The sequence below is a fragment of the Bombus terrestris genome, chromosome 4 (assembly GCF_910591885.1).
Source record: "Bombus terrestris chromosome 4, iyBomTerr1.2, whole genome shotgun sequence".
Taxonomy (NCBI): Eukaryota; Metazoa; Arthropoda; class Insecta; order Hymenoptera; family Apidae; genus Bombus; species Bombus terrestris.
Genome location: NC_063272.1, coordinates 15,887,023 through 15,914,263, shown reverse-complemented (window position 1 = coordinate 15,914,263; position 27,241 = coordinate 15,887,023). Strand labels below are relative to the sequence as shown.

General features: G+C 37.3%; 1 protein-coding gene across 1 annotated transcript in view; it reads right to left on the bottom strand.

Annotated features, from left to right (window-relative positions):
* Nucleotides 1-27,241, bottom strand: part of LOC100645439 — a 707,019-nt gene that overhangs the window by 604,095 nt on the left and 75,683 nt on the right. The window contains exon 2 of the mRNA XM_048405181.1: nt 8,843-13,354. Coding sequence (XP_048261138.1) covers nt 8,843-11,965 — 3,123 coding nt within the window. The 5' untranslated portion in view covers nt 11,966-13,354. The remainder of the gene's footprint in view (nt 1-8,842; nt 13,355-27,241) is intronic.

Below are 27,241 nucleotides of genomic sequence, written 5' to 3'. Positions count from 1 at the left end.
ACAGGAGACATCGCAGTCGTAGATTTAATTAAAAGTTTGTTCATTGGTGGATATTCTTATTCTGTTCACAAAAGTATTCCATTATAGGAGTAGATTTCACGAAATATTCACGATTAAAGTTTCAAGACTGTATTATAATTTTGAGTTAAGGTATTCAGCAAACGATATAGTGGCGTGAAGGTAACATGTTGGAGTTCTATTCACTCGTAAGAAAGTTGTTTTTTAAACAGTAATTTTCTTGCAAGAATCATGAATACTATTTTGTTATACATATAAGGTGATAGAGGGTCTGATATTTAGAAGGCTTGTGGTACCTTGGCCTTACCCAGAGGAATAAGAAGTGTTTATTGTAAAGTCAACTTTTATTATTTAAGAAGCTGAAGCTTTCCAACCGAGTAGTGTTCTCAGTAAACGAACGATACAATAATTTTGTTTCGCTTGATATAATTGTTTGTTACATAAAAATACGAGAAAATTTGGTAAATTTAGAATTTTTAAAATTAGAATGTTTTGTAGAGAAAGAGGTTATTTCCTGGTACACAAAAGATAGAAATGCTACAAAGGGATTAAAATGTTTCGCACGATGCTTCACCATGAAGTACCATGTTTTACAGGAATTTTTTAAATAAACGAGGATAAATTTAGTGTACGTTGGTTTCCTTCTTTTGTACGAACATCATTATCGTCTTAAACAAGAAGGATAGCGTACGTAACGTTAGGGAGGGTCATTAATTTCAATTTGCAAGGATAATCCTGAAAGATGCGAGGAAATTGTGCTCGAGTTTCCCGAGAATAACTGCATTCTGTGAATTCATAGGATGCAACTGATAACATGGTTATACAAAATGCACGTAAAAACATAATTAACCGTATCCTAAGATGAAACATATACTTACTCGTAATTTATATTTAAAGCGATTTAATATGAAATCAACAGCTATAGAACAGCGATGGAATTATTTTTCCCTTAATTTTTGTAACTTCAAGAGATTTGTTGAAATAGTTTGGCATAACTAATAAATAGTTAATTACAGTAATAGCAGTCATTCGTTAGTACGAGGCAGTATTTCTGTGCAATTTACATATAGATATGACTTCATTAACACGTATCAGCAATCAATTGGTAATCATTCACGAATAATGATTAAAACTATCGATTGCCAGAGAACGGTCCATTTATCAACTTATTATCTACGCTTGATAACTGTGATATTGAACGATTTAATGGACTTTCGTCGATAGCAGTAATACAAGTTACGATTTTAATTCATGAAGCTTGTCTTTATGAAATCATTGCTGCCATTAATTAACTTGAACGTCCATCGATCCAACAAATATTGATATACAACATTCGTGCATATACAAAGAACGTATGAAAGCAATGTTCTAAATGACTAGAACTAAATTCCTGAGGTATACGTTTCTAAATAAATAATTGAAACATTTTTCTTCCTGAACGAAAAACATATATAAAATAAATATATCACAATTATATAATTCATTTTTAATTATAATTAATTCTAGTTAATAAAATATTTATCTACCGGAGGAAGGCATTATTTCCTTCGAAATACTTATATGCCTTAACTTTTTCAGCGAGTGTGTATAAATTTGTTTGCACAACTTTACAATTTTTCTTATATATAAGGGAAAAAGAAGAAAAAACAGCGTTCGATGGGTGGAAAAAAATTTACAAACCGTGTCAGTGATTCCCAATTGGTTAAGCTACTTAAATAAAAAAAAAGTTCCCCTGCGAGCGTATCTACATATCGGAACTCGAGCGTTTTAATTCGGTCTCGGTCTAATTTTTTTGTTCCTTCCCCATACTTTTTCCCTTCTGTTTCGTGATTCTGAATATTTCGTATCGTGGCTATCGTATCGAGGCCGCGTTATTCATTTCAGCCGTTCCGTTTTTACATTTATTCCCGGCGATTCAATCGCGGCCGAATTTTCCCGGATTCTCGACACGCGAGGCAACTGTACTTTCCGCGAAACCGTATCACCGCGGCGAAACACGACGGAAATTCTCGCTGGTCGAGTTACGCTCCTTTCTGAATTTACGTTACTCGAGCTGGCGTGTCTCGAATGGCTTAGAGTGTTGCGGAGTCGCGGCTTTTGAAACCGCAACGCTACGAACTTTCCCGCGATCTTTGGTGACACAACATTCCCACGATTTAATGCAGACAGTGTGACTGACTTAGAGAGTAAACCACTTATCCAACGTACACGCTCGAGATAGTTCGACGATACGGTTTGGAATTAACTCTGCCACGTCTTTTGCGTTATTTTCGATTCAATCGCGTCTTTTTATCCCTAACAGATTTTACAAATCTGAGAAAAATGTACAGGGATGGTTTTGAACGCTAGAATTATGACAGTGGTCAAAGTAAACAATATATATATGGATAATAGTCGTTTATTTTTTTTTCCTTTGTATTACGAACATTTTTTCGGATGTCTTTCGCTTTGATTTTCTTGCTACAAGTTTCATGCTTCAGTCGTCAGTATCTCTAGTGATTTGTCTAAATGTTTTAATTGGACTATGCTAAAATTTCCTTCAAAATGTTTAAATACCTTTTGCTAAGCGAAATAAGCGCGAGATCGGGACATATTAATCTGTAGTGAGATTAAAGTTATGTTGAAGCGGTAAAATAAAAAACGGTATTTTTAAAATAGGCAAAATAGGATTGATTGATTATTCCCCGAAAAATCTAAAGTTCCACTTTTTAATTATTTACCTAAGCGGGTATTATCCTCTAATAGGCAATATTACATATTGGATAGGTACAATTAAAAGAAAATTGTGCAGCAATAGCTGCTCTTTATTAATATCGCCGTCAGTTTTCCGAAAATAAGAAATATATCTATTGGCGAAACGGTAAAAGAAGAAACGATTGAATGGAGGTGACATTAATAGAATAAGTTACTAGCTAGCCACGTTTCAATGCCTTCTGATAATATATTATCGAGATCCATTTCGATCCAATTCCTATCGCACGAATGAAAATATATCAATGGGGTCAAAAGCGCTTTAAAGGCCAGTCACTTGGAATGAGTTGTCCATAGGATCGCACGAAAGTCCCTTTCACGCTATAAATCTCCTAAAAACGATTCTCTTGAGCTGATGTTTGAAAAGATTGCACCGGGAGCTTTTACGAAGTTTTATTTTCCTGATAATTCCAAGCTCGAGTGGTGGATACTTTATCGATGGTCAAGGAAAGGATAATTTTGCCGGTTCCTCGTTGTTCGTTATAATGCTGTATAAACTACACGTTTCTTTCAATGCAAGAATCAGAGCTGCGATTATTGGAATCCCTTCAGTTTACTCGTATTCGAAGAGAAAGAGCGAAATAACGTTACTTCGTCTAAATGCAGGTAAAATACCGTGGATGTCCAAAATACTAGTTTCAATTTTCGTAACACGTGCAAATGTTTATACGTATGAAATACAGATTGAGAAAAATTTATATAGACTACAACTAGGTACGATCTACTATTAATTTCATTAAAAATAAAGTAGTATGGTAAGAAAAATAAATTATTTGGCACATACAATACCATATTTAGGAGCAAAAAATCATACACGACCTGGTGCGAATTTTTTGAAATTATTCGACGTAAAATTACTTGAAAGTCGGAGCTTGAACCGAGTTATCGTAACTATTTGACAAGTTGTCCGTGTCAAAGTACTTCCTGAGTGACAAGGAATGCATTATTAATCGATCGGCAATTACTTGTACAAACTGGATAGACCAGAGCTGAACCGCAAGCGCCACGTCCATTAACGTCGCAAAATTCTGTCACCGATGCGGCTCGTTCGGCTTTTATTTTTCACTTTTCCCGTTTACATCGCTAAGCACGAGTCGACAGCGTTGAAAGAAGGAGACATTAATTACATTAGAACGAAACGCGCCCGCTTACCTAGACACTTGGCCTAGTAATGTGGCTGTAAGCGAGCGACGATCAAATAAACCAATCAGCTGATAAAATCCCTTAAAGCATATAAGGGAAAGCCGACCACCTCATCTTCTCTTTACAGATGGCATTTTCATCCGGCGGTTCTCCACATCAGAAAATAGGAGTATTAATAATCATGATGAAACCTAACCACTCAGCAAACAATACTGGGCTCTGCCATGCCTATGTCCAAACTGGCAGTGCAACACAGGCTAAGTTGACTGACCGACCTCCATATTCCTCCCCCCTCCCCTTTTAGGAGAAGGGGCCCGCTATATAGTGACACCCACGTGTCCACACGCTCAAGATAATTGCTACATCGTGTGTATGGCGCGCCGCCCACACCTCCAGCTCAAGTAAAGCAATAAAATAGAACAATAAGTATAGAAGCAATAGTATCCCCTCCTGATCTGTGATCGCGGTAAGATACAGGGTAGAGGAGGCCGCTCCACTAGGAAACATCGCACGAGGGGGTAGAACCAAGCTTTGGATACAATAATCCCGCTATTCGTGAGGAGGGAGATGTACATATCTTGCTTACATATCGTCCTACCATATATATTAATGTCTTTCCTCTCTCCTCTCTTCTTCCATTGTGTTTAAGATATAGGTCTGCTAAGTAAGCCTTACTGAAGGGTCCTACTAGCAGATCTCGGACGGAACACTTCTCTCTCCGTTTCCTTTACTTAGAAATTCTACTGGCTCATTGACCGACGTTCCAACTTAAGCACGCAGAGCAAAATTACGCTCTATAAGACCGTAATAAAATCTGTTTGGACCTACGGAATCCAACTATGGGGAACAACAAGTAATTCCAACATTGAAATACTTCAATGCTTCCAATCGAAAACACTAAGATCCCTAATAGATGCACCCTAGTATGTTACCAACGAAGCAATACATCGCGACTTCAAGATATCCATAGTCAAAGAAGAAATAACAAAATGTAGTAATAGATATATCATAAGAGTTAACAACCATCGAAACCCCCCAATTACTAAATTACTTAACACGTCAGATCAGATCCGCAGGCTAAAAAAATACTAGATTCAGCTAGAAATAAACTTGTAAATAATTAGTCATGTCACTGCGCCACGTCAGAAAAATTTACTCAAAATTCTCAATGCGAAAATTGATTGTAAAGTGCTTAGAAATAAAAAAAATTTTTTTATTTATGCTTTTGCAAGTTGCTTGTTTGTTTTATTTACTATTCAGCAGCTGTGAAAACCACATATGGGCTCCTCTGGTCACCGGGATTCGAACGCGAATCCTAAAACGTTCGTAATCTAAGGCGCTAACCATCGCGCCGCCGTCGACCGGGACTAGTTAGTGTTGAGTGGTGGTATTTTGCGTCGAGTGCCGCCACAGTAAGAATCCTCTAGCGAGTAAACGAGCCACCGAGCATGGGCCAGGGACGCGAATTCTCTTAACTCTGTATTGTAGCTGCTGTTACAAAGGCTCGTGAAAAATTGCCCGTAAAAAAAGAAATCCGTTCTCTTGGTTAACTGTGAACTCTTTTACGCTTTTAATACCGGTACAGTACTAGCAAAGATACTAGTAAACATTCTTGTAGAAAAAAGTCGTGGGCTTGATTAATTACTAGAATGGGTTACGATAGTATTTCACGCTTAAAATTCGGCTATTCTATAAAAATTTATACGACTAATTTTAATCTTTTTTAAAGATCTCTTAAAATCGTGATTCGCGTTCGAGGAAACTCTAAAGACTTCACAGGTAAACGAGACAATCAATCAATAATATGATCATTGATCCGTCAGTTAATTCTCTCATTCCCGAATTATATAACAGTCACAAATATTTATTTGTGATCTGTTTACCTGTTATATAATAAATAAACGATTCATTCACGTATAGAATCCTGGCAGAAATCCTTTTCATCCACTAAATATTCGAACAAATTCTATATTCCAAATATTTTCTCCAATCTTCCATATTTTGAGGCTTTCGATGCAATTTTCCATCTTTAAATTTTCCACTCTCGAATACGCAAATATACGCATCTAACGATTAATTTTTTTATATCATACTTGATTACCGTGGGAACGAGAGGGTTAATAAATTAATTGTGACTATTAGCAGTAACACTAAAACGATTACATAGTACAAGCTAAACCAGAGTTTATTCGGTCGACTCTAATACGTACGCAAATAAACCGCATACGTACGCAAAGTCGCGTGATAAATCTTCCCCGCAACACAAAAGTCGCGATACAATTCGCAATTCAGGAACTCTCTCCGCCTCGCGATTTTTATGGCGTATAACAACAAAAATAAAATATTCCCCTTTGTGTCGCCGAATCTTTTATACGTTCCATTCTGCTACTTATTTCGCGCGAATTCCCGGAAAGGCACACCGGCCATTACTGAATTGCATCAGAGGGAAATTGGCCTAGAAGCCAGCCCCATAGTCGGTTGGATTCTCCGTTAGGTAGGTTAGGTAACGCACGGCGGTTGAAAATGCGAATTCTCTTTACTTCTCTATTGTCCACCGTACTGGCAAAGGGGATGAGAGGAAGAGAGAAAGAGCGAGAGAGAGAGAGAGAGGAAGAGAGAGAGAGAACTGGGCTAGGGAGGAAGGGGATATTTGCTCTTCTGGGAAAGTAAACTCCAGAGCTTTTCATACACGCGCGACTCGTAGCGCTAACCCAATTTTACCGGTACGACGCCAACGAAGCTTCGGCGGCTACGTTTTCACCGAGAGACGGGTTATTTGCCTTACCTACACGCCACTACACGGTACCGTCTTTTATACAAAGTATTGGCAAAGGTTGGAAATGTCCCTGTAGGAAGAGCGCGCCCACGACAGTTAAAATAATATCGGTTCATGGTGTGGAAGCTTCGAAAATATTATTTGTTAGACGCGCTTTACATGTTTTGAGAAATTTCTCTTAGGGAGATAAACCGAAAGAATGTGGGGGTCGAAGTGTTTGTTTTGGGAGGGAGCGGTTATACATGGAATGTATCATGCTACACGGTGGATAATCGACACTGTTACTGTCTTTTAAGGGTTTTATTTTTTAACTTTAAAATCTGCGACTACTTTCAGCGATAATAATTTACGAGATAGTGTTACTGAACTAATTCATCAGATTTATTGGAATTGTGTGTTTCTCTCGGTTTTGCCTCATCTTAATATGTTGACTACCACGATTAGTGGGTAATTACTGGCGATGTGGTACATATTCGTAAAATTTTCAATATTTTTAATACTGTGATAATGACGCGAGATACTACTACAAATAGATATCAAGAAAAGTTTCAGTAAATTAATTTTCTGACACGTATATTCGGCCGTATCGTATAAAATTTGCATAGCAGATAACATGTTAACCCAAACGCAGCTAATCTCTTTTTTTTATATTATTCAAAATAACGTTATCATCTCTTTATTTAGATTCTAAGTTGAATACGTTAATTTCATTTCCCTACGTTACTATCGTTTACTTTAAATAAATTGTCGTTCTTTCAAAAGAACAGAATCATAAAATAAACTTTATAGTCATCGTTCTGGTAAAAGCATAGATAAACACGAGTATATACAATTTTTAGCTCTTACTTCGCGTTTATTTATACATAGTAATTGAAAAAACGAATAAATTACGAAAAACGCAGATCGTACACTTCGTACCGAATGTAAAGTTCAAAAACAAAGTAAAAGGTAAAGAAGACCGTGGAATTCTTGTACCAAGTCTTTATTTAGACGAGCATGTTATATAGATATGAAATCTGGAATTCCCTATTCTAAACACGTGCACGCTGCAGCAGGTGACATCGTCGTCGGATGACGGTATCTAGTTTTATAGCACGAACAAAGTTGTCTAGACGAAAAGACCGAGTGTGGAAGTAGTAGAGTGAAAGGTACACAGGGCTCGTAACGAAGTTTTCAAAGACAACATGGAGTTTGATATCTAACGAGTTCATTCTACTCGGCTGCGATGGCAAAAACTGCAAGTGGAGATCTCTATCTGCCACTCTTTCCGGCCAGGTCACCCATCTATCTTCGTTTCACCCTCCTTTCGCACCCTTTTTCGTCTCTTTCCCTAGCAACCAATGTTGAGAAACGCGAAATTCGTTCCCCTACTCTTCGCGCGTTATTCACCCAAGGCTTCCGGATTTTAATTTTATAAGAAATTATTGGCATATAAGCGACGTACTTTGATCGTTCGAGTATCTCTTATTACGCATTTTACGTTTCATATAATCGCTTTCTTTATGCTTAAAGCGTGTTTCTACAATCAAATAAATATAAGATTCGCGGTACGAATAATTTCTATCTTTTGATGGAAAGTTGCATTTCTTTCAATTAAAATTATACATCTTTATATTGCTATTTTAACGTAAAATTGTACTTTCGAAATAGCGTTTCTACGATATAATTTTATATACTATTTTAGATTATAACAATGAATATCTAAACGTGCAAAATTATAACACTATTGATCCTTAATTGGCTAGGACGCGGTTAGCCGGGAAAATGTTTGCTTGATGTTATTTTGCATTTTATATTTTTCACGAATTTCTATCGCGTAAAATGTGAAATACAAAATAAAATTAAATAACTTAAGATCACTGTTATGGTCAACAGTTCCATGATGTGAAGACTATTTTTTATTAACATAAATCATTTCTTGATATGTAAATAAAGAATTATCTTGTAGCATATTTGTGATCATGTTATATTGCTTTTAAAGTAAAATATAGTATCTTTACTTCGAAATCTGGCAAAATTTTATTCAAATAAAAATAACCCTGCTGTAAAATGCACTAAGATCGTTATAGCTGTCTATACATCGTTACACCATGCAAAATAAAATACTGAAAACTTTCCAACATCCATATCATTTCCAATCGTTAACGCCCTTACCTCTGACTCTGGTGACTGAACGATTAGCGACGTTCTCGGTGGTTTCTCAGGAGGTACCTTTTTCAAAGTTCCGGTGAACGAAGCCACGGAAGCAGTGCTGGACGGTGCTGAAGCTCCCTCGTGACCGTCGATTGGACACTGAAGTCGATGGAACTGTGAGAACGAAGTACGCGACGTATCGGCGCGATCGAATTGTGGCAGACACGGCAGTGGCATCTGCGACATGTTCGGTATCTGAATAGAATTCGGGTCGCTGGTGTCGTGTTGAAGCCTAGGTGATAATTTCTCGCAGACAGACGATTGGCAGGATTGATGATTAGAGTTCTGTGTATAGGAAGCGGTCAATAACGTTTGATGATGACTGTGCGGCGTACTCTGGCTTTGCGACGTGCAAATCTTATCGGTCGGTTGTTCTTGGTGGTTGGGCAGAGAGTTCGATTGGATCTGGTGGATATCGTTTCCGATCGAATGCGGCTGAAAATCGGTCGATCTTTGTAATTTATCGCACAGCTGGTTCTGTGCTTGCAAACTTTGCAGACGGGCTTGTAAATCACTTTGTTGGTGTTGAAATTGCGCCACTTTGTCGAGGATTTGATTTTGATTCTGAAGACACTGAAGCTTCGCTTGTAGATCGCTCTGTTGACGCTCAAATTGGCTGAGTTTCTCGGATATTAAATCAAGATTCTGCTGATTTTGCAGTTGCTGCTGCTGGGACGTCAAAGCGTCGGATTTTTCGTTCTGTGTGTCTAGTTGACTTTGAAGATTATCGCTCTGGCTCTTGCTATGAGTTAGTAAGCTGGTCGAGATATTGTGGCTTTTACGATGGCTATGGATTATATGATCCACTTGATCGATCGGTTTACCTAAACTTGTTTCACCGAAGTCTGTTACCACAGTTAGGACAGTCTTAGTATCTAACTTTGCTTCGCTAAGGGCTGGATACTGATGGCATATATTAGGACTGGCTCTTTGAGAGGGAGCCGTACTAGCAGGTGGTCCAAGGTTCGCTACGGATCCACTAATGGGCTGCTCGTCGAACTCCTTTCTCGAGAGTTCCATGTGCTTCGTTAGGTCAGCACTAACGTGTCGCAAATGTCGACGTTGTTCCATTATAGTCCTCTGACTGATGTTGGGTATAGGTTGAAAGGCCGATTGAGTCATTCTAGCTTCCTTGCGATCATCTGGTTGATGTATCTGTCTCGGATCTCTCCTTTCCTCGGATTGATTACGAGAGCGTGGACTGGTGGAGAGCATTTGATTCTGCATCATGTTCCTTTCGTGTTCCTGTCGTTGTCGTTGTTCAGCCCATATCGTTAGCTCTTGTCTAGTCTTCTCGAAATTTTGATTTACAAACGACGGACTTTTCTGTCCTGCGCGATCCGCGGATCCTTCGCGAATCGGCATGAAAGGCATAGGAGACCTTCTAACGTCTTCCATTCTCTTGCCTTCTATGGTCATCGGTGACCTCCTATGCTCGTCGAAGTAATCGGATCGTCTGTTTTCTTGCGGTATCGCTACTCTTTGATTAGGGCTCACGTTACCCCATTCGGGCTTTCTATCAGCTCCTATACTCTTCCTATTTTCTTGTCTCGTATCAAAAGCCATCGGTGATACTCTTAAGCTCGTATCCAATCGCCTTTGATCAGGCGGATACACTTGATTGGTTTCGACTCGTTTCGGATCCACCATAGTTCCGGTCTTCCTCGCTGGCATCAATATTTCCTGATTCGTGTCACCAGGGAACGTGAACGTAATCGTATCGTTACGACGTTGGAAACTCGATGTAACGTCCACGGAAATAGATTTCCTGTGTTCAGGTCTGGTCAAATATAGACCACAATCGGTTACCACGGTTTCGCACATTTTTTCTCGACTAGGTGGATCTCCATTCGTATCGACGTACAAACCATCCTGTCTCGTCCTAGGGTTTTGATTAATGGCTGTCAGGTATCTTCTATCCTGAGTATCGGTTACGATCTGTGCACCTTGCACGATTATCGCCCCGTCGCTTCGGTGAACCTGTTCTTGCGGGGGATTTTGATTAGGATCGTATTTAGGTTTCTGCATACCTGGAACATCGACACTCGCAGACTTTCTGTGCCCTGTATCGTGAGTAATCTTCGAATTACCTCGTGGTGGAACCATAGGTTTGGGTCCACGACTGGGTCTCTCTGTAGTCGCCATTGCGAGACCATGAGTCACATTTTGGGCGATCGGTTGAATGATAGGCTGTGTTTGATATTGTCCCAGTTCCTGGGAGAATCTTTGCGGATTCGGTGATTGTTGTCCGAATTGTTGAGCGGGATACATTCCAGTATGAGGATTATACGGTACCGCGTTCATCACTGTTTGAGGATACTGACTATAGGAATACTGGGGTTGCCCGCCGAATTGAGCGTAACTAGCCGGTTGAGGTACGACAACGCCTGAAAAGTACGGTGGTTGAGGACTGGCGGATTGAGGAGGCATTTGCGATCCGTGTTGAACAGTTACGTATTGACCTTGTCCAGTGAACATCGGATTCGCTGCACCTCCTTGATACAACGTAGGATCTCTATATGTTACATCTCTCGTCAGGTAACCAGCTCTTTCAGGGTATTGAGCTTGTTGAGGATACATCTGTTGAGGTCTCACTTCGAACTGACTTCGGATCTGCGCGTACTGAGTTTGATCGTAATCAGGCATGAATTGAGGCTGCGCTTGAACCGGTAGGGTTTGTGTGCTAGTTTGAGAGACATGTTGCGTCCTCTCGAGAGCAGACTTTTCCTGGCTGTACTGTTGGGGTGGAAGTTGTCCACTAGGGGGATGTCTATCCTCGGGAACACCGACCACAGGTTGCTTCCTTCCAGTCAGATATTGACCTGTCTGCTGAGTTTGCTGTTGCTGTTGTTGTTGTTGTTCTTGAGTTTGGCCGGTTGACTGGTTCTGCTGAACCCTATCTTGAGAGAATCTGTCATATTCTATGGTACGATTTTCAAAGCCGTTGGACAAATCTTGTTTCGCATTGTCGGCAAGCGGCTCAGCTCGGCCGTTTTGACACGCTGTCTGTTGATTCTCCATCGTTTGTCCAACCTGGTTTTGTTCCTGGCTATCGTTCACCCCTCCTGAACCAGACTGCGACATGTTGGCGGCCCCCACCGACGGTCGTCCGCCGATGTAGCCGAGAATTCGCCCCAATCCGCACACCGTGACGACTTATCGTGTAACTCTCTGTTGGAAATCTAGATTTTCGCTTGAACGCAATCGTCACGGATCGCGTTTTTACGCCTCGTATATTCCGCTAGGTCGACTCGAGGCATGTAAACGTCGATATTGATGTCGTTTGCTCTACGCCCGATCGCTGTTCCGTGATCCTTATTGAGTTTCCTCTTTTTACGTTGTCTTCTCGGTGATATAAACCGTGAAGGGAATGCAACAAAATTTTTCGCAATTTTTTTCTATGATTTCTTTTCTTAACGTACTAATTTTTGTTTTTAAACGTGAAGTGAATTCGTTGCAGTTTTTCAATTCGAATATTTGACTCTTCGTTCGTCGAGTAATTTGCTAGCGAATTTTTTTTCTTCGTTCTTTCGATTATTCGAAAATTAACGGACAAACTCGTCAGACTGTTCTTACGTTTTATTTATCCAAATCGTTTGCATCCGTTTTCCCGCCGGAGCTTCGTTAATAAATCGCAGACGCACCGAATAATATTACGTGAAAATTTGGAACGTTTGTCCAGACAGAAAGTCTCTGAGTACCACCCTCGCATTTCTCATTTTTCCACGAGTAAATGAGAATGCGCAATTGCAAATGTAATCTCTTTTATTGCGTCCCTTTGACGCGATCCCCGTTTCGTTTCGCAAATCTTTATCAATTATGCGTTATTATTCCTTTTTTTCTTTTTTACTTCATGGTTTCCTTATCATCGGACGACAGAACGGATATTACGAAGGAGAACTGTTTGCCTTTTTACCTTTCCTTGTCCGTAAATAGCAGTTACGCTGAAACGTGTCAGCGCGTAACAGCTCGCTCGTATCTCTCAGTTATTTTCGTTCTGGGTGAAAATGTTACTCCAAAAAATGTCATTCAGAAAGCTTTTTGGCTGTCATCGTTTGACTTCCACTCGAATTTTTCATAAAATATTGCGCTTGCCACGTATAATTCGTCGTTTAGATATACGATTTAAACAGCAATTCGAAAGGACACGATTAATCAGTGTAAATTCCTCGAAATATTAAAAAATTCAATACTTTTCCTTTGATTCTTTCGTTTTATTATCAGTTTCTCGGAAGCTTTTGATTTCTGCTGGGCAGTTTTCGTTATAATTTCCAATAACTCTCAGTCCTGTAGCTGTTAACTTTAACAATGACGATTTGACGATTAACTGCTTCAAGTTGAAAGACAACATTTGATTTTATTGTTTCAGTTTCGTATTATATAATTTTCTTCTTTTATATTTAACAATAGAATTAGTACTCTTTCTATAGCGTTGACGTAATATGTCGTACTCGGAAAATCTGTAGAATCGATCTGCAAAAGAAAGGCACGAAATGGTACTTTCCATGTATCTTTTGTAACTTTTCCTCGTAATATTCGGCGCAAAGTAATAAAATTGCATTCACGGTTGGTTATTTTACAGAAATTCTAAAGTAGAAAATTACGAGCCTCTGTAATCAGGACAAAGTGGAGAATGTGAAGAATTTGCTTTCAATTATCACGTAAATTGTTATTATTAATTCAAATGAATACAAGGAATTCTTCTTTATCTTCGCGTCGTTGTTAACTGAAGAGTTAAAATGGTAAAATATGTAAATGCCAAAAAAGGTAAGAAATGATTTTTGTACTGTCAGAGTAATTTATTTTCATTCTTGGAGCTATCATATATCGATCCTCTAGACTGTTGGTCGAAAAAGCTGAAGAATCAATACCCGGATAAACAAATTTAACCAATTTTTTTCTTTCTAACTCCGTAAAAATGTCACACGCTGATAGTGAACAGTTCGAGCGATACATGTCATAGATGACAAAACTAGCAAAGATGCTTTTGATTTGTTTGAAATTTTTACTTCTAGAAATTACATCGTTTATCATTTCAACTGTTCAATCAGCCAACCTATGTGTAACCATACTTTATGCACAAAGAAACATAATATTAATCAGCGACCGTCAATGTACCAATTTGGAGAGTAATCTTTCCTACTCAAACTCAGTCAGTTTTCACGCAAATGAAACGTCCAGCAGCGGTTTCTCGGCGCGTTTCTACGCCACAAAACCATGACTGACGTTAGAATGGTGGAACGAAAAAAGTTGAGCGAGAAGTTGGCGTAAACTGGTGGCCATTAGTTCGGAAATTTCACGAACGACTTGCAGATGGAAGCAGCTCGGTGAAAGCGCTTATTTACCATGGCTAAGAGCGACAGGTCTTCGGGAAAGGCTCGTGCAATCCGCGTTTCAACTTATCGCCGACAATGACAAGCCCCCGAACAAAGAGTCGGTTGCTTCGGAGACGATCTGTTTCACTCTGAGGAACGCGAATTGTTTTCGTGATTTCCCAAGCGCCTCGTGATCACTTTAGTTTCACGGAGTGGGTGGCGCCCATCTCTCATTGCCGGAAAGTTACTCCGTGGCAAACGAAGACGTTGAAAATTTCTCACTGTCGTGAAAAACGCCGTGAATTATCGGCTCACGTATCAACGTTTACTTTCGTAATTTCTTTTCTGACACAGCGATACAGATTCACTTTGACTGTTTCCCGATAAATGGAGAATGAACATACGAAAGCTAGCTCGACAGACAGAACGTATTATGTGACAATTAAAGAAAACTCTTCGAAGTCTCGTACTGTCGGCGAGTTTTTGTTACTTTAACGGGACCATTCGCGACATTTTATTAGCGGTATATCTTACCAAGTTGGCCATAACGCGGAGGCTGTGGTGGAAAGTTGGATAGAAAGGAAGACGAAGTGTTGCGCATTTATCTGTAATAAGAGGCGGTCATAAGCCCGTTTATGAGGCTCCGAATTTCCCCGAACAGCTACTGAAAGCGCTTTAACCATCGGAGCAAATGGTAAAATTAATGGGATTAGAGATTACGCGAAACTTTTATTTCAACAGTTCCTGATGTTACGGATTAACAGTAGTTATTCGAGATGAAACTAAATATCAAAGTAGATTTAAGCTTTGTTTATCGCAATCCTTTAGGGGATTTTATATGAAGTACCTCGAATATCTGTAAAGTACACACGCCACTTTGCAATTGACACTATCCATCAGATCTTCATCCATCAGAGTCTTAAATTAATGAACTTTGTTCGAAATGTTGGGACGTGCGTTCAACCGATGCGCATAAAATGAACATCTGGTTTTGTAAATAAGGGATTCCGATTTCATCATTCCCAGGCCTCTCAATACGCACTTTACACCGTGTCTAATGACTAGTCCTCATACATGGGGTTGAAAGGGTTACACATGAATGCCCATTCGTAGGTTGAACGTTGTGTATCGTGAAATATAAACTGGTCGAAATGAAAATAAACGTTAAATGAAACAAACAGCTCGAATTAACTTTATTGAAGACCAATTTAAGGGAAAAAAACACTTGCTTGATTGCTGTAGCATGATATGGCATACAGGAAATTGTTATTCTGCAGCATTTACAGGGCATTTAATTTAAATAAACGTGGAAAGATGGAATGTTAAATATTTGAAAAAATTATACAAATGAATAATATAAATAAAAAACATGTACTAATGTTTAACATTTTCTTAATCTTGCCATAACCGTGAAATCCCTGACGATTATTTTTGTACGATAAACGACAGCTATTTTCTCTATTTTAAACCAACGTTTCCGCGTAATCGACAGTTTGAACCGCGTAATCAATTCGCCGATTTGCAATCAGTTGTCCATTGTGTATTGTACAAATCGCTGTGAACGATTCTAATTACGCAACGGGGTATCGCATTTCACCTCATTACCTTTTCTCTCTGTTCTTACACGTGTATACATGTGTAGAGCTGAAAAAGGTATCGAAAGAGGCATATCACAATCTCGTTAGAAACGGATGATAAACAACTTGAGAGTATTCTCTCGAATGTGTCCAAGGAAAATTTCCCAGTTGCCTGCGAGCGTGCATCCTCGTATGGATATCTTGATTTTACGCTTTACATATTTAAAAGTAATATAAACGTATAGTCGCGTCTGCAAATATACGTGTGCGTTTCGTTCATTTTGAATAGCTTCAACTTTTTCTCATTTCTTTCTAGGGCATATTTTATTAAAGGGCACGTGACGCATTTTATTCTCTGTTACGGAGCGTTATAAATATTATATGTAATATAGTATCAGCTGAAGGTTTCATTTTTTCGACTGTACATACAGCAAACCTTCAGCTGATTTCTTATTATTAATTTTGATTTAATGCCAGTTTGATTTTTCTCTTCAATTTTTCGATTACATAGAGACTCCAAACTTTTGCACGACAGTTTGTACTATACTATACAGATTGCATAAATAGAATTTAACTAACAATACTTTGGTAACGATTTCGAGATTTATGTGAATGATATCATACCTAGAGTTTAACAATTTCTTAGCTAGCTATTAATGGTTAATTGGTTAATAGCTAAAGCTATTATGGTTTCTTACAGCGTCTCAGCAATTTTCATAATACTTTTTTAAAATTTAAACTCGTGTAAGAAAATTAACGAATAATCTGATTTTTACGGTGGTCTATAATTATAATATAATTATAATATTTTTATTGCGAACCTCTTGAACATTGAATAGCATTTAATCTGACTGATCATATGCAACAAACGACGTCTTATATACACCAACCTATTATCTACTAAATTACTTACGACAATATACTTAAACGTATCTTAATTTTATCGTATATACTAGAATCATTTCTCAGTTAGTATTGCAATTTACCGTCTAGATTTATCCAAAGACCATATATATTTTCACAGCATTCGGCATCAAGATCAAAATAATTTGATATACCGAGAATCTATCGTGGAATTCCTGAATGGGACTAAATGTGCCACTGTATGTGTAATAGGGAAATTGTATTAGAGCCTGTACACTGCATACTCATTGCCGCTGTTCGAATATTTACTTTATATTTAGTTGTATCTGCACAGGTGTGTATTTATATCCTATATACTATTCGTGTTTACTAAGTGTACTTTGATGAGTTTCCTGTAGATGTACAAATTTGCCATTTGCACGCATGTGCATGCTATTACGCATGCAAATGCACGCATAGCTGAATCAATTGCTAATTAATCAGTATGGTATTTTCGTGTGACTTACATCTTACGTCTTGATGGTTTGATTTAAAAAGAAGTGACGAGTTTGCACTAGATAGATATTATTATTTACTAAATGTAGTAATATAAAAAATGAAGTATCGTCGATGCTAAAGCTTGCAGGTAATTCGTACAACCAATCAAAAAGATATTCGTTGCATATATAGTGGTACATCTTCGTCGTTAGTAGGTTGCATCGAATATTAGAATGATTTTCCATCTCCGTGTCAGACTCTGTGCGTAGGTTTCGTCTACGCGATCATATTGCTTTATCGATCATTATTAATTTCTCTGACGCAAAGCCGATATGAAAACGAAGCCCAGAATTTAATTTCTCTACTTAAATGACGTCATAAAAGTCGATGCTAAGTGACGTCACTTATTTTTTCCTCCTTATATCTGGTATTTAATTTAATTTCAACGTTCGAAGCTGCGTATAGATACCACTTGGATGAAATGAGAATGAAACAAAAGCGACAATTTAATAAAAAATCTAACACGACAAACGATTCAAAGCATAATTATTTAATAATCTAAAAATTAATAAACAAGTCAATATGTACGAGAGCTACTAAATTATTTAGAATACTCGAAATTATACAAATTATGAATTATATAACTATCCGTAATACCGTATAATTTCTCATTTCTTTTACGATCTGAATAATCCATGCAAATGGTTGATGAGATTATAAATAATGGAAGAAAAAAGGAATGATTCCTATAGTTGCAGAAAATGTGTTATCGGATATCGATACATTTCAATTCACTTAAATAAATAAAACACATTCAATATCTTCTTTTACCGAAGTACCGTGATATAATGTAAAGAAGTGCTTGAAGCTTCAAGTATTAAGAACTTGAAGCTTTAGACTGCCTCTGAGAATTTTCAACGTACCTATATTTCACAAAGCAATTATCCTATTATATTTGTCAGCATATTTTAATCCGCGTTAAATATTTTGCAAATAGGTCATTCGTTGTAAATTCCCTTTATACGAATCCAGCGTGTAAGATAAAAGCCCGCCTAAAGATGTCTGTCAAATCCACGTAAGTCAGCTTTCGCGCATCGTGTGCGATATCTTTCAATCGCATTTACCAATTTTACGTGATTTCTTTCCCGTCAAAAATTGAAACCCTTTACGTTTCAAAAAGTTCCAGTAAAATGTTATTCCCCACGTTTGTTCTACTTGAACGTTTTAAAGAAATGGCAAACGGATATTCACGAAAGGCACCATTCAATTTTATTTCGCGTAATGCAACAACTTTTCAAATAAGATTCATAGAAGAATAGAAATAAAGATATGATAAGTCCTTTCTTGCAATTTTCTGATTTTTATGGATGAGTGGTGCAATTGAAGTTGCTTTGACGAAGGAAATAATCTATTAAGTTAAATGTACGATTTAAGGATAATTGATAAGTTTTTATCAAATTAAAAAAAAAAAATTGCGACGATTAATAGTTTTGAAATATCGAAGAAGATGGCAGGCAAAGATACGTGTTTAATTCCAAACTAAAATAAAAAGATAGCTTTGGTAGATAAAGGAGACAAGATATATTTCTCCCACGGCCTTCGATTGAAATCAATTAAAAAATAATCCAATTCGACGTATTACAAATCTGAAAACAGAAATATACGAACTATTTAACACATTCGCTTTACAGTTACATTCAGTCTTCGTTCATAACTGAATTAGTAGTAAAATCTCATTTACTCGTGCATAGCGTACATATTTAACCACGTGTGTGGTATAAAGCGAACGTAGGGTATCAAACGTGAAAATTGACGAGAATCGATTTCGTTTCTATGAATCCAATCTTGCATCGGGTAAATTGTGACGGATTGAAAGCAAACCGAGAAACGTATTGTACGTGTTCGAAAATTTGACGAGCCAGTCAGTCTTTTATTTCGATGTTCCATATATTTTTCTTTTTTTTTTCTCTCTCTTTCTCTGGTGAAGTACGCACGAAGAAATTCGTATCGAATTATCGACTTGTCAGTCGTGAAGAGAGTTCACCGGAAACTGACGATAACGCGAGGTCGTCGAATGGACCACGACCGAATTACACCAATTTCCTCGGCCTCGGCGCAGTCGTCTGGTTATCGGGAGTGCGATCGACTGTCGCGATGCATCGGGATCAATTGAAATCGGCTTGAAATCCTATTACTTGCCAATACGACAAAACACGATAACCCGGTCACTTGGGCATTTATTTCGAAGGACTTTCCAATTTCCTCGTGGTATCAAGAACAATAAGATGTTATTTCTATACTATACTCAGGCTCGTCAGAATCTGCACCACAAGCGGTTTGGATATTTACGATTTCGTCTGGAAGATGGTTGTTCGTAATATTGGAAGAATAGAAAAAGCAGAAATGGTGGAATTTCTCTGGGTATGGAATAAAGTGTCACTCTTTTTATTGTTCAGTATCTGAATTTTAATATCTGTTTTCGTTATGTTGTAAAAACACGCCGATAACAAGATTATGATTTTTTAAGCGAGTTATGGATTTATTTGGTGTTTCTAGTAATAATTGAACAGCTCGGTAAAAAAAATACTACGAGTGTTTTATTTTCAAAAGAAGAAAAAAAGTGTAGAGGGAATGATATATGCATGAGATCCATATTTATTTAAAGGATTCCGTTATGAACTTTCAAATCTTTATGAAGCATAAAAATAGAATATGTAATATAATTTCTCCAATAATACGTATTTGACTTTCCCAACTATAGTTATTCTTACAGTAAAATAATCACAAAATAGATAACACGAAGTTATATTTTATTTATTTTACTGTATCCAAAAGCTGGAATAGCGTCGTGAATAAACAGTTCTCGCTTCTCAAACTCGATTAAAATCTTAATATCTCTCATTGACGACAACCGTAATCAAAGGATTAATAAATCTTGAATTCTCCATAAAAAGTACTTTGATTGTTATGTTCATATTTTTCTTAAATTTCACGCTACAAACAGTCATCGAAACAATACACGTCCGCATAGGTTTAAATGCGAATTACATGGACTGAAGCAACTATACCCAAGATTCATTTCGTGCGGTTTAATTGAACGATCCTCCCCGGACTGGCGTTGAACCAGATTTTCCCAATTAACGTATCGAGTTCCATGGTCGATCCGGATCAATTAAAAATTGCCAGTGGTTCGTTGGCTCGTCGCGAAGCTCATACGTCAGACGTAATTGGGCAAATTGGCTTGCGGTGGCAAGAACAAAAAACGCAGGGAAAGTGATAAACTTTGATTTAAAATGCACTGGCGGGCCAAAACGACTGGGGTAGCCTCTGTTAATGCGATCTGCTTTCGTGCAAACCGCGGTACAGCTCTCTAGGAACACTCGGATAGGTAATACATGTGCTTCGTCTCGCGCGAACATCTACGAGCGTGTTACGTAGGCGAGCGCAAGAGGTCGATGTGGAATCTACGTTGGAATGAAAATTCCGAGCTTCCTGTGGACCTCTATAGACCGCAACGCGCATGATAATGATGTCGAAGTTGCCTCGAGGCTGGGAATTCCTTCGATTTCACGGGTGTTAATTTGTATCGTGTCTGTGGCGTATATTTTGCATAATGCATATATACGTAGAGCATTGGCCGAAAGTTTGGAAGCAGTATGATTACTCGGAGAATATGCTATAACGATATGCAATATATTTTTTGTGGTTCGTAGTTGATATAACGAAATGTCATATAGCGAGTGTAACTTTGAGTGGAATTTGAGTGGAACGAGCGAAATTGTGAGTTAAATAGTAATAGTGATTCTTAAATATCTTTTTTCTCCGATTCTCCATCCTTGAAGGATTCTCTGTGACAAAGATGAGCCAAGTATGTTACCTGATTTATGTTAATAAATTTATTGATCTTTCAGTTTCTCTGCGTATAATTTTGACGAAAGTCAAAGGATGTTTAGAACAAACGTAACTGTTAAAAGATAAGCTAAGACAGAAACGAAGTGAATATATCTTTAGCACTAGTGTTAATTTTATTTATGTGCGGTTAAAGTAGTAAAATACTATACAGTTTGTTTTTAATTGTTGTTAGTAATATGAGAGAAACTGCCTATAAGTGTAGCTAAGAAGTTTTCAAATTTATTATCGATAGAATATTTATAGGATGATCTGCATCAATATTTCCTAGCCTTTCTCGATAGCCAAATAACCCCTGACCCTATTCTTTCTTCATATTTACATTAAAAGGTACTCTCAACAGGGTAAAGAAAATACATCAAAATTCGACGCTTTAGACTGATTCTATATAAGCTTATATTTATAATAAAATAAACGATAAAATTCTTTATGGTCAAAAAATTTTCTATAAAGCTAATTATAACTAAAAATATATGAAATTATATATGATATCATCGAGCAGATATATCGTGAACTCTAATATATTTGAAAAAACAGTAATGCCTTTATAATATAGCACATATATCCGTGCCAAACACGAGGGTGAAATTTCAATCTGTTCGATGAGCGCTTTAAAACTTGTGTGATGAGTTTAGAAACTGGGGTACGGATTTGTTGGGACGAATAGATGGAGAGTGATTTCAATATGTAGATGCGTACTTCGATCAGTGTTGTTCGTTTTATTCATAAAGCTTGAATTTAAACCAGATAAAAGGGACACGTGGGATAAAAGAATACCCGTGCCTCTATATAGACACTTCACATTCAATCTGAAGCTATCAGTCAATACTTCGTTGTCACACTTTTCTAAAAGCACCAACTTTCTTCTCGCGATTGCTATCGACAGTACTCGGTATAGTAGCTTTTTTACATTTTCAACGCTACCAGTGACACGCTTGTATATTAACACAGCGAACATTTTTGCATTTAATTTAATTAAAATGATTTAAATCGTATTATCGATTATAGAATGTACAATTTGTATTAATGGGATCAATGTTAAAGATAGCGTAAAAGAAGTACATATCCATGTACTTTACAGAAATTCATTTGAATTTTCAGAAATACATTGTTGCGCCCAAACTTATAAATTTTGTACGAAAGATTACGAATCGATCATTTCGATTATCGCGGTGGTCGTAGTGTTAAGAGTTTGTTTGTGCATTTACAATTTTATCTTGGACGACTTTTACGAATCGGATGAGTATACAGATGTAAATTTTAATTGTCGAAATGTAGGTGGTTAAATGGCTGTATAACATTGCTGGAGAAATTAGACGAATAAGTGTGTTTCTTGACAAAATGCATTTTAAGTATTACATTTTGCGTATGTGTCAGATGCAGAACTCTGTAACGTAAACGTTTCACAACTTTTTTTATGGTCAGATGTATTTAGATCTTTATAAAATTTTTTGCAAAAAAAAAAAAAGAAAAATTCGATGCTGAGCATTAGTTTGTAAAAACTGAAAGAGTATTTTAATAATAATAATAACAATAATGAAATATTTCATAGCGATGGAATGAATAAACGAAAGACAGTCACATGTAGCGATCGATACTATGAAGCTAATTAATGGGAGTTTCAATTAAGAAAATACATTCTTCTATCCTCTCAAAAGAAAAAGGGAAGGGCAGAACTTTACCAATATTTAATTCGATAACTCACTCATAACGCGAAATAAGACTCCGCAGTGGCTAATAAATCTCCCTCGTAGCGAATACAAAGTTTGACCCTTTTTCCAACAAGGTACCAGAATTAGTATACAAACAGGGGAAAATTCCCTAAGAAAGGTAGAGAAGAATTTTTAATCGCGTTAAATTGTTCGTATAAATTAGAAGGTGCTACCAGTTATACAGGCTTTTTTCAGGCGTTTGCATCTTTATGCTTTTCCCAGTAGTAGCAGTTAGGCTAGGGCCGCCTGATTTTCATATTTATCATACCGTTCGAAAGTTTCCTCCCTTAACTCGAAAACTTGTCCCCTTCTCGGCCGCTAGAGGCATCGATGTGGAAGCTTCGTTTTATTTTGTTGCTTTGAGGAGAAAATTAAACTCCGCCGATCGTACATTTCGCTTCCTTTCCCGACAGACTCGAAGAATGAAACGTCAACAACGAATTGACTTTGCACCCTCTTCTTCTTTCACCTCTTCTACGTTCGTTCTTTGAAACTCATTAAGTTGGCCGGTGAAAACGTATCCCCGTGCATCTTCTCGTGAAAAATGAACGATGTAATTTCCCGTTCGTTGTTTCAATTTCGTATAACCGTAGCGTGGAATCGTTTCAACGCAGTTTTCGATCGTAACACGCGACACAATTAAGAAAACTTTGTGGCAAACGCGATTGTAATTTAGCGCTGGTATCCACGCCAGCTAAACTATACTACACGACATTTTATATAAGACGAATAAAGAAATCGTAATATCCGAATTTAATTTCTTGGCTATGTTTTTTAAACGATATCATTTAGTCATTTTGTCGAGATAGAATCTCTTGTTTTACCGTGACATTTAAAAAAAAAATTTCTTGAATCGTTCGATATTTTTCGAGAGTTTCTAGAACGTTCTGAAACTTAGAATTTTTAGAAGTTTCGTGTTTTTGGCAATTTTTTTAAGCTTTTTTACTAGAAAGATATCTTCTTCCCATAACATTACACTGCGATATCTCAGACCATCAGATATCGGAGACCATAGAAGAAAATGTTCGAAAAAAATGTGACGAAATAACATGATCGTGGAACTTGAAAGAATCACCGTCATGACACTAAGGACCCTCCGAGGACCGTAATAAATGAAGCGAGTGCTCGGAGACTCTAAAATCTTCATGGTTGATGAAAAATGCTTTCCTTCGTCAGAAAGAGTAAAAGGAAAGAAATAGAAGATTTATCAGTGAAGTTCTCGTCGTTGGACAGGAGAAGATAGTAAAACCAAAATAAATGTACACAAATCTACAATAATTATCATAGAAATGCAAAATTATCTGATAGATTTTCCATATTAATACGTTTCAATAAATTACTGATATTTCGCTCATATTTCTTTTACGTTCGGAACAATCATACATATATGCAATAGCGATAAAATTCTGACGCTGCATTAATTCACGATACGGACTGGAGGAATTTATTACTTTGAAATCTTGAAAAATTAGAAACTGTATTCTGTGAGAAATACGCGATGCATATAACGCGATAGGGTGGAAAATTCTTGAAATTCTCTGCTCAAGTCTTCTTTCCAATTAATCGGATAGAGATCAATGGAGAAAGAATATTAATGAGTCGCTTGAATGGAAAAAGGAAGAAACCAACAAAGGGCGCATAGTTTTTGCATTTTATCGTCACTCTACAAAGCAGAAATCTTTTGTTCGAGATTAAGGCAGTATAATTTCAAAGGATGCGAGCGATCGCGTACTATCGAGAAAAGATAGGAAACAGAGTGCACAATGGGAAATGGAAGATGGGAAAGTTTACGCGAGCTTTCGTACGTTCCTTTTTATCAACATTAATCAGTCGTTCGTTACCGGTAACTTACTTTCATGTTCGCGATCGTTACAGACACTGGTCGACGGGGCTCGACCCACTTTATTTCACCGCAACAACAATTTGCTCGCCATCGAAGATAGTCACGAACGCGAGGATTAAAGTTATGGAACGTCGAACAAAAGGCACCCCTGAATGAAAAGAGGGCCGCGTGTTAACAACAGAACAACAAAAATGTGAGTGATGAGGATGCGAACGTTTGCCTAAACCGATTCGGTTATCTCTGTCGAATGAATAAAACAAGCTGCTTCTTTCTGTGTTCCTTTGCCGTTCCTTTTCTCGTGTGCTCGTATGTACGCACGTATGTACTGGTTGGGTCTTTTAAAAAATTATAACCTCGCTAAGGAATACCGCAAAAGGATGTACAAAGGAAGAAAAGGACGTAATCTGACTTGCTTTTTAAAGAAAATATTTGTAACATTTCTTTGTTCCGGGTATCTTAGAAGTGTACGTAGGTAAGAAACAGCGAGAACGTAAAATGGAAGAAGAGCAAGGGAGTAAATTTCGTAATCTTATTTTATAGCAGCTACTATCGAGTAAAATGAAGAAGAAATATTGAAAAATTAGTTTATTTCGTAGGATACTGTTCAGTTTTTACGAAAAGCTTTTCTTTCTATCTGTATGAATTGCATTACAGATGGAGTGAAATTTCTTTGTTGTGGACGTTCCTTTATTCCGAGTTAACATGATTCTACTCTGTAACAGCTTAACGTATTTGGTTATCTTATATTGTTAATTATTGGTATATTATACCGTGTTATATTACTATGAATATGTATATTTGTAAGGTCAGCTTTTTTGGTATCTTGACAATGGCGGTGAATATAATTAATTCGTTAATTAATAAATTAATTATTAATTCTACAGTTACTTCGTGAGAAGAGAAATTTTAGCAAAGAGATTTACGGAACATTTTTTAAAGAGGTGATTAAATGATCCAAGAAACGTGTTCCGATATTTCTCGTTTCTTTTACACGATCATGTTTCAACAATTTGTTATCTTTAGCATGGAAACTCGTTTCTCCTTCTTATTCCCTTTTCTCGTATTTGAAGGTGCCTTTTGAATTCTCAGACTTTCAGTGACTTCGCACGACCATCTTCGCGCGTTCGCTTCAAAAAATCAGTCTTCGCGTATTCGTTTATTAATATCAATCGTGTCTTTTTCACGAGTTTTCAAAGAACGAAAGCGCGCATCTGCAATTCTGAAACCAGCCGTGTATTCTTGGCCGTGCTTTCTGCTTCCTGGCTGCCAGGAAAAGCCATAGAAATGGGCTCTCGCATAATTCAACAACAGTCAGACCTCAACGTTTCACGAACCGGTCGCCAGAGAATTCCATCCTTGAAAGCGCCGCCGTGCCTTTTATTATCCTGCGGCTTGAGACCCGTTGTCAAAGCAGCTAGTGATTTAACAATTTCCCGGGATTTAATCTCCACCAGTATCGGACAAGCATATAACAAGGCAAACTGCTTCGTTCTGTCGATAAAAATCTCCTCCATCCCAGCCCTTCGAGCGTTCTTTGCCCGGCAAGATTTCAATCTCGTTTTTCCGCGATAAATGTCGGCTTGTTTGATATGAAAGAGGAAATCGATATTAGAAATCGATGTTAATCTACCTTCGTTACGGAACAATGTTCGACATTATTAATAGGCTGCAATTTACACGGCCTTCTGACTTCGACAGATTTGAATATTGAAATGTTTCCATATATTTTAGGCCAAGTTTCCGAATAGTCGCACGATCGCGGTTCTGTTTTTACGGCACACCAGAATTTCTCTTTTTTTCGCGCTTCTCTCTTTCCTTCTCCCTTTTTTATGCGGTGAAAATAACGAATGACGATACTACGAATTTATTATGTTTATTAATAAGTCCATAGCGTTAATCGTTTGAATAATATTTCGCATAACGCGGTGGTAATCGTAGCAAACGAAAACGATGGTTCGTTTATGTTTTATAGTTCCCATAAAATATAGTCGATAATAGTTTAGATTAGGTTTCTATCGTTATTAAACACGGTATATTATATCATATTCATAATATATATATATACGTCTCTGAAAAAAATGTTCGTTTGACATATCAAAAATATGAAATCCATCCTCTGCAAATTATTAAAATTATATTTTTCAGAGCTATGTACTTGCTACCGTTCTGTAAAAATTGTACCCTCGTGCGCACGAGTATATGTGTTGTTATATTTATAGTTACTGGTTACTACGAAATTATATTTCAAATAAATGATTTAGTAGAGCAACGTAACACAGGAACGATAAATTTCAGATCGAATGCAAAGTACGTAAAAATTTGGTTGTCATAATAAATTCAGAATACGGACGACTATCATATAACGCAATATTTCAACGTGCGATCGTCTCTTGTTAACATTTTTCGTAACATTTATCGGCGATAAAATCCGTTTGAAATTTTAATTACGCACAACGAAGACATTTCTGTTTTTTATGTTCTGTAGCTTCTTTAGAATTCATACGAAATAGGTTATGCTTTCGAAGAATTTAAATTAAACAATGTAAGAACCTTATATGCCGCTTATCTCCACCTCAATTTCTCGACTTTCTTCCTCTGCGTTTCATCGTTGGTAGATCCATTGAAATTCCAAAATATTTTATCCTTACAAGAGTACGCGGAAC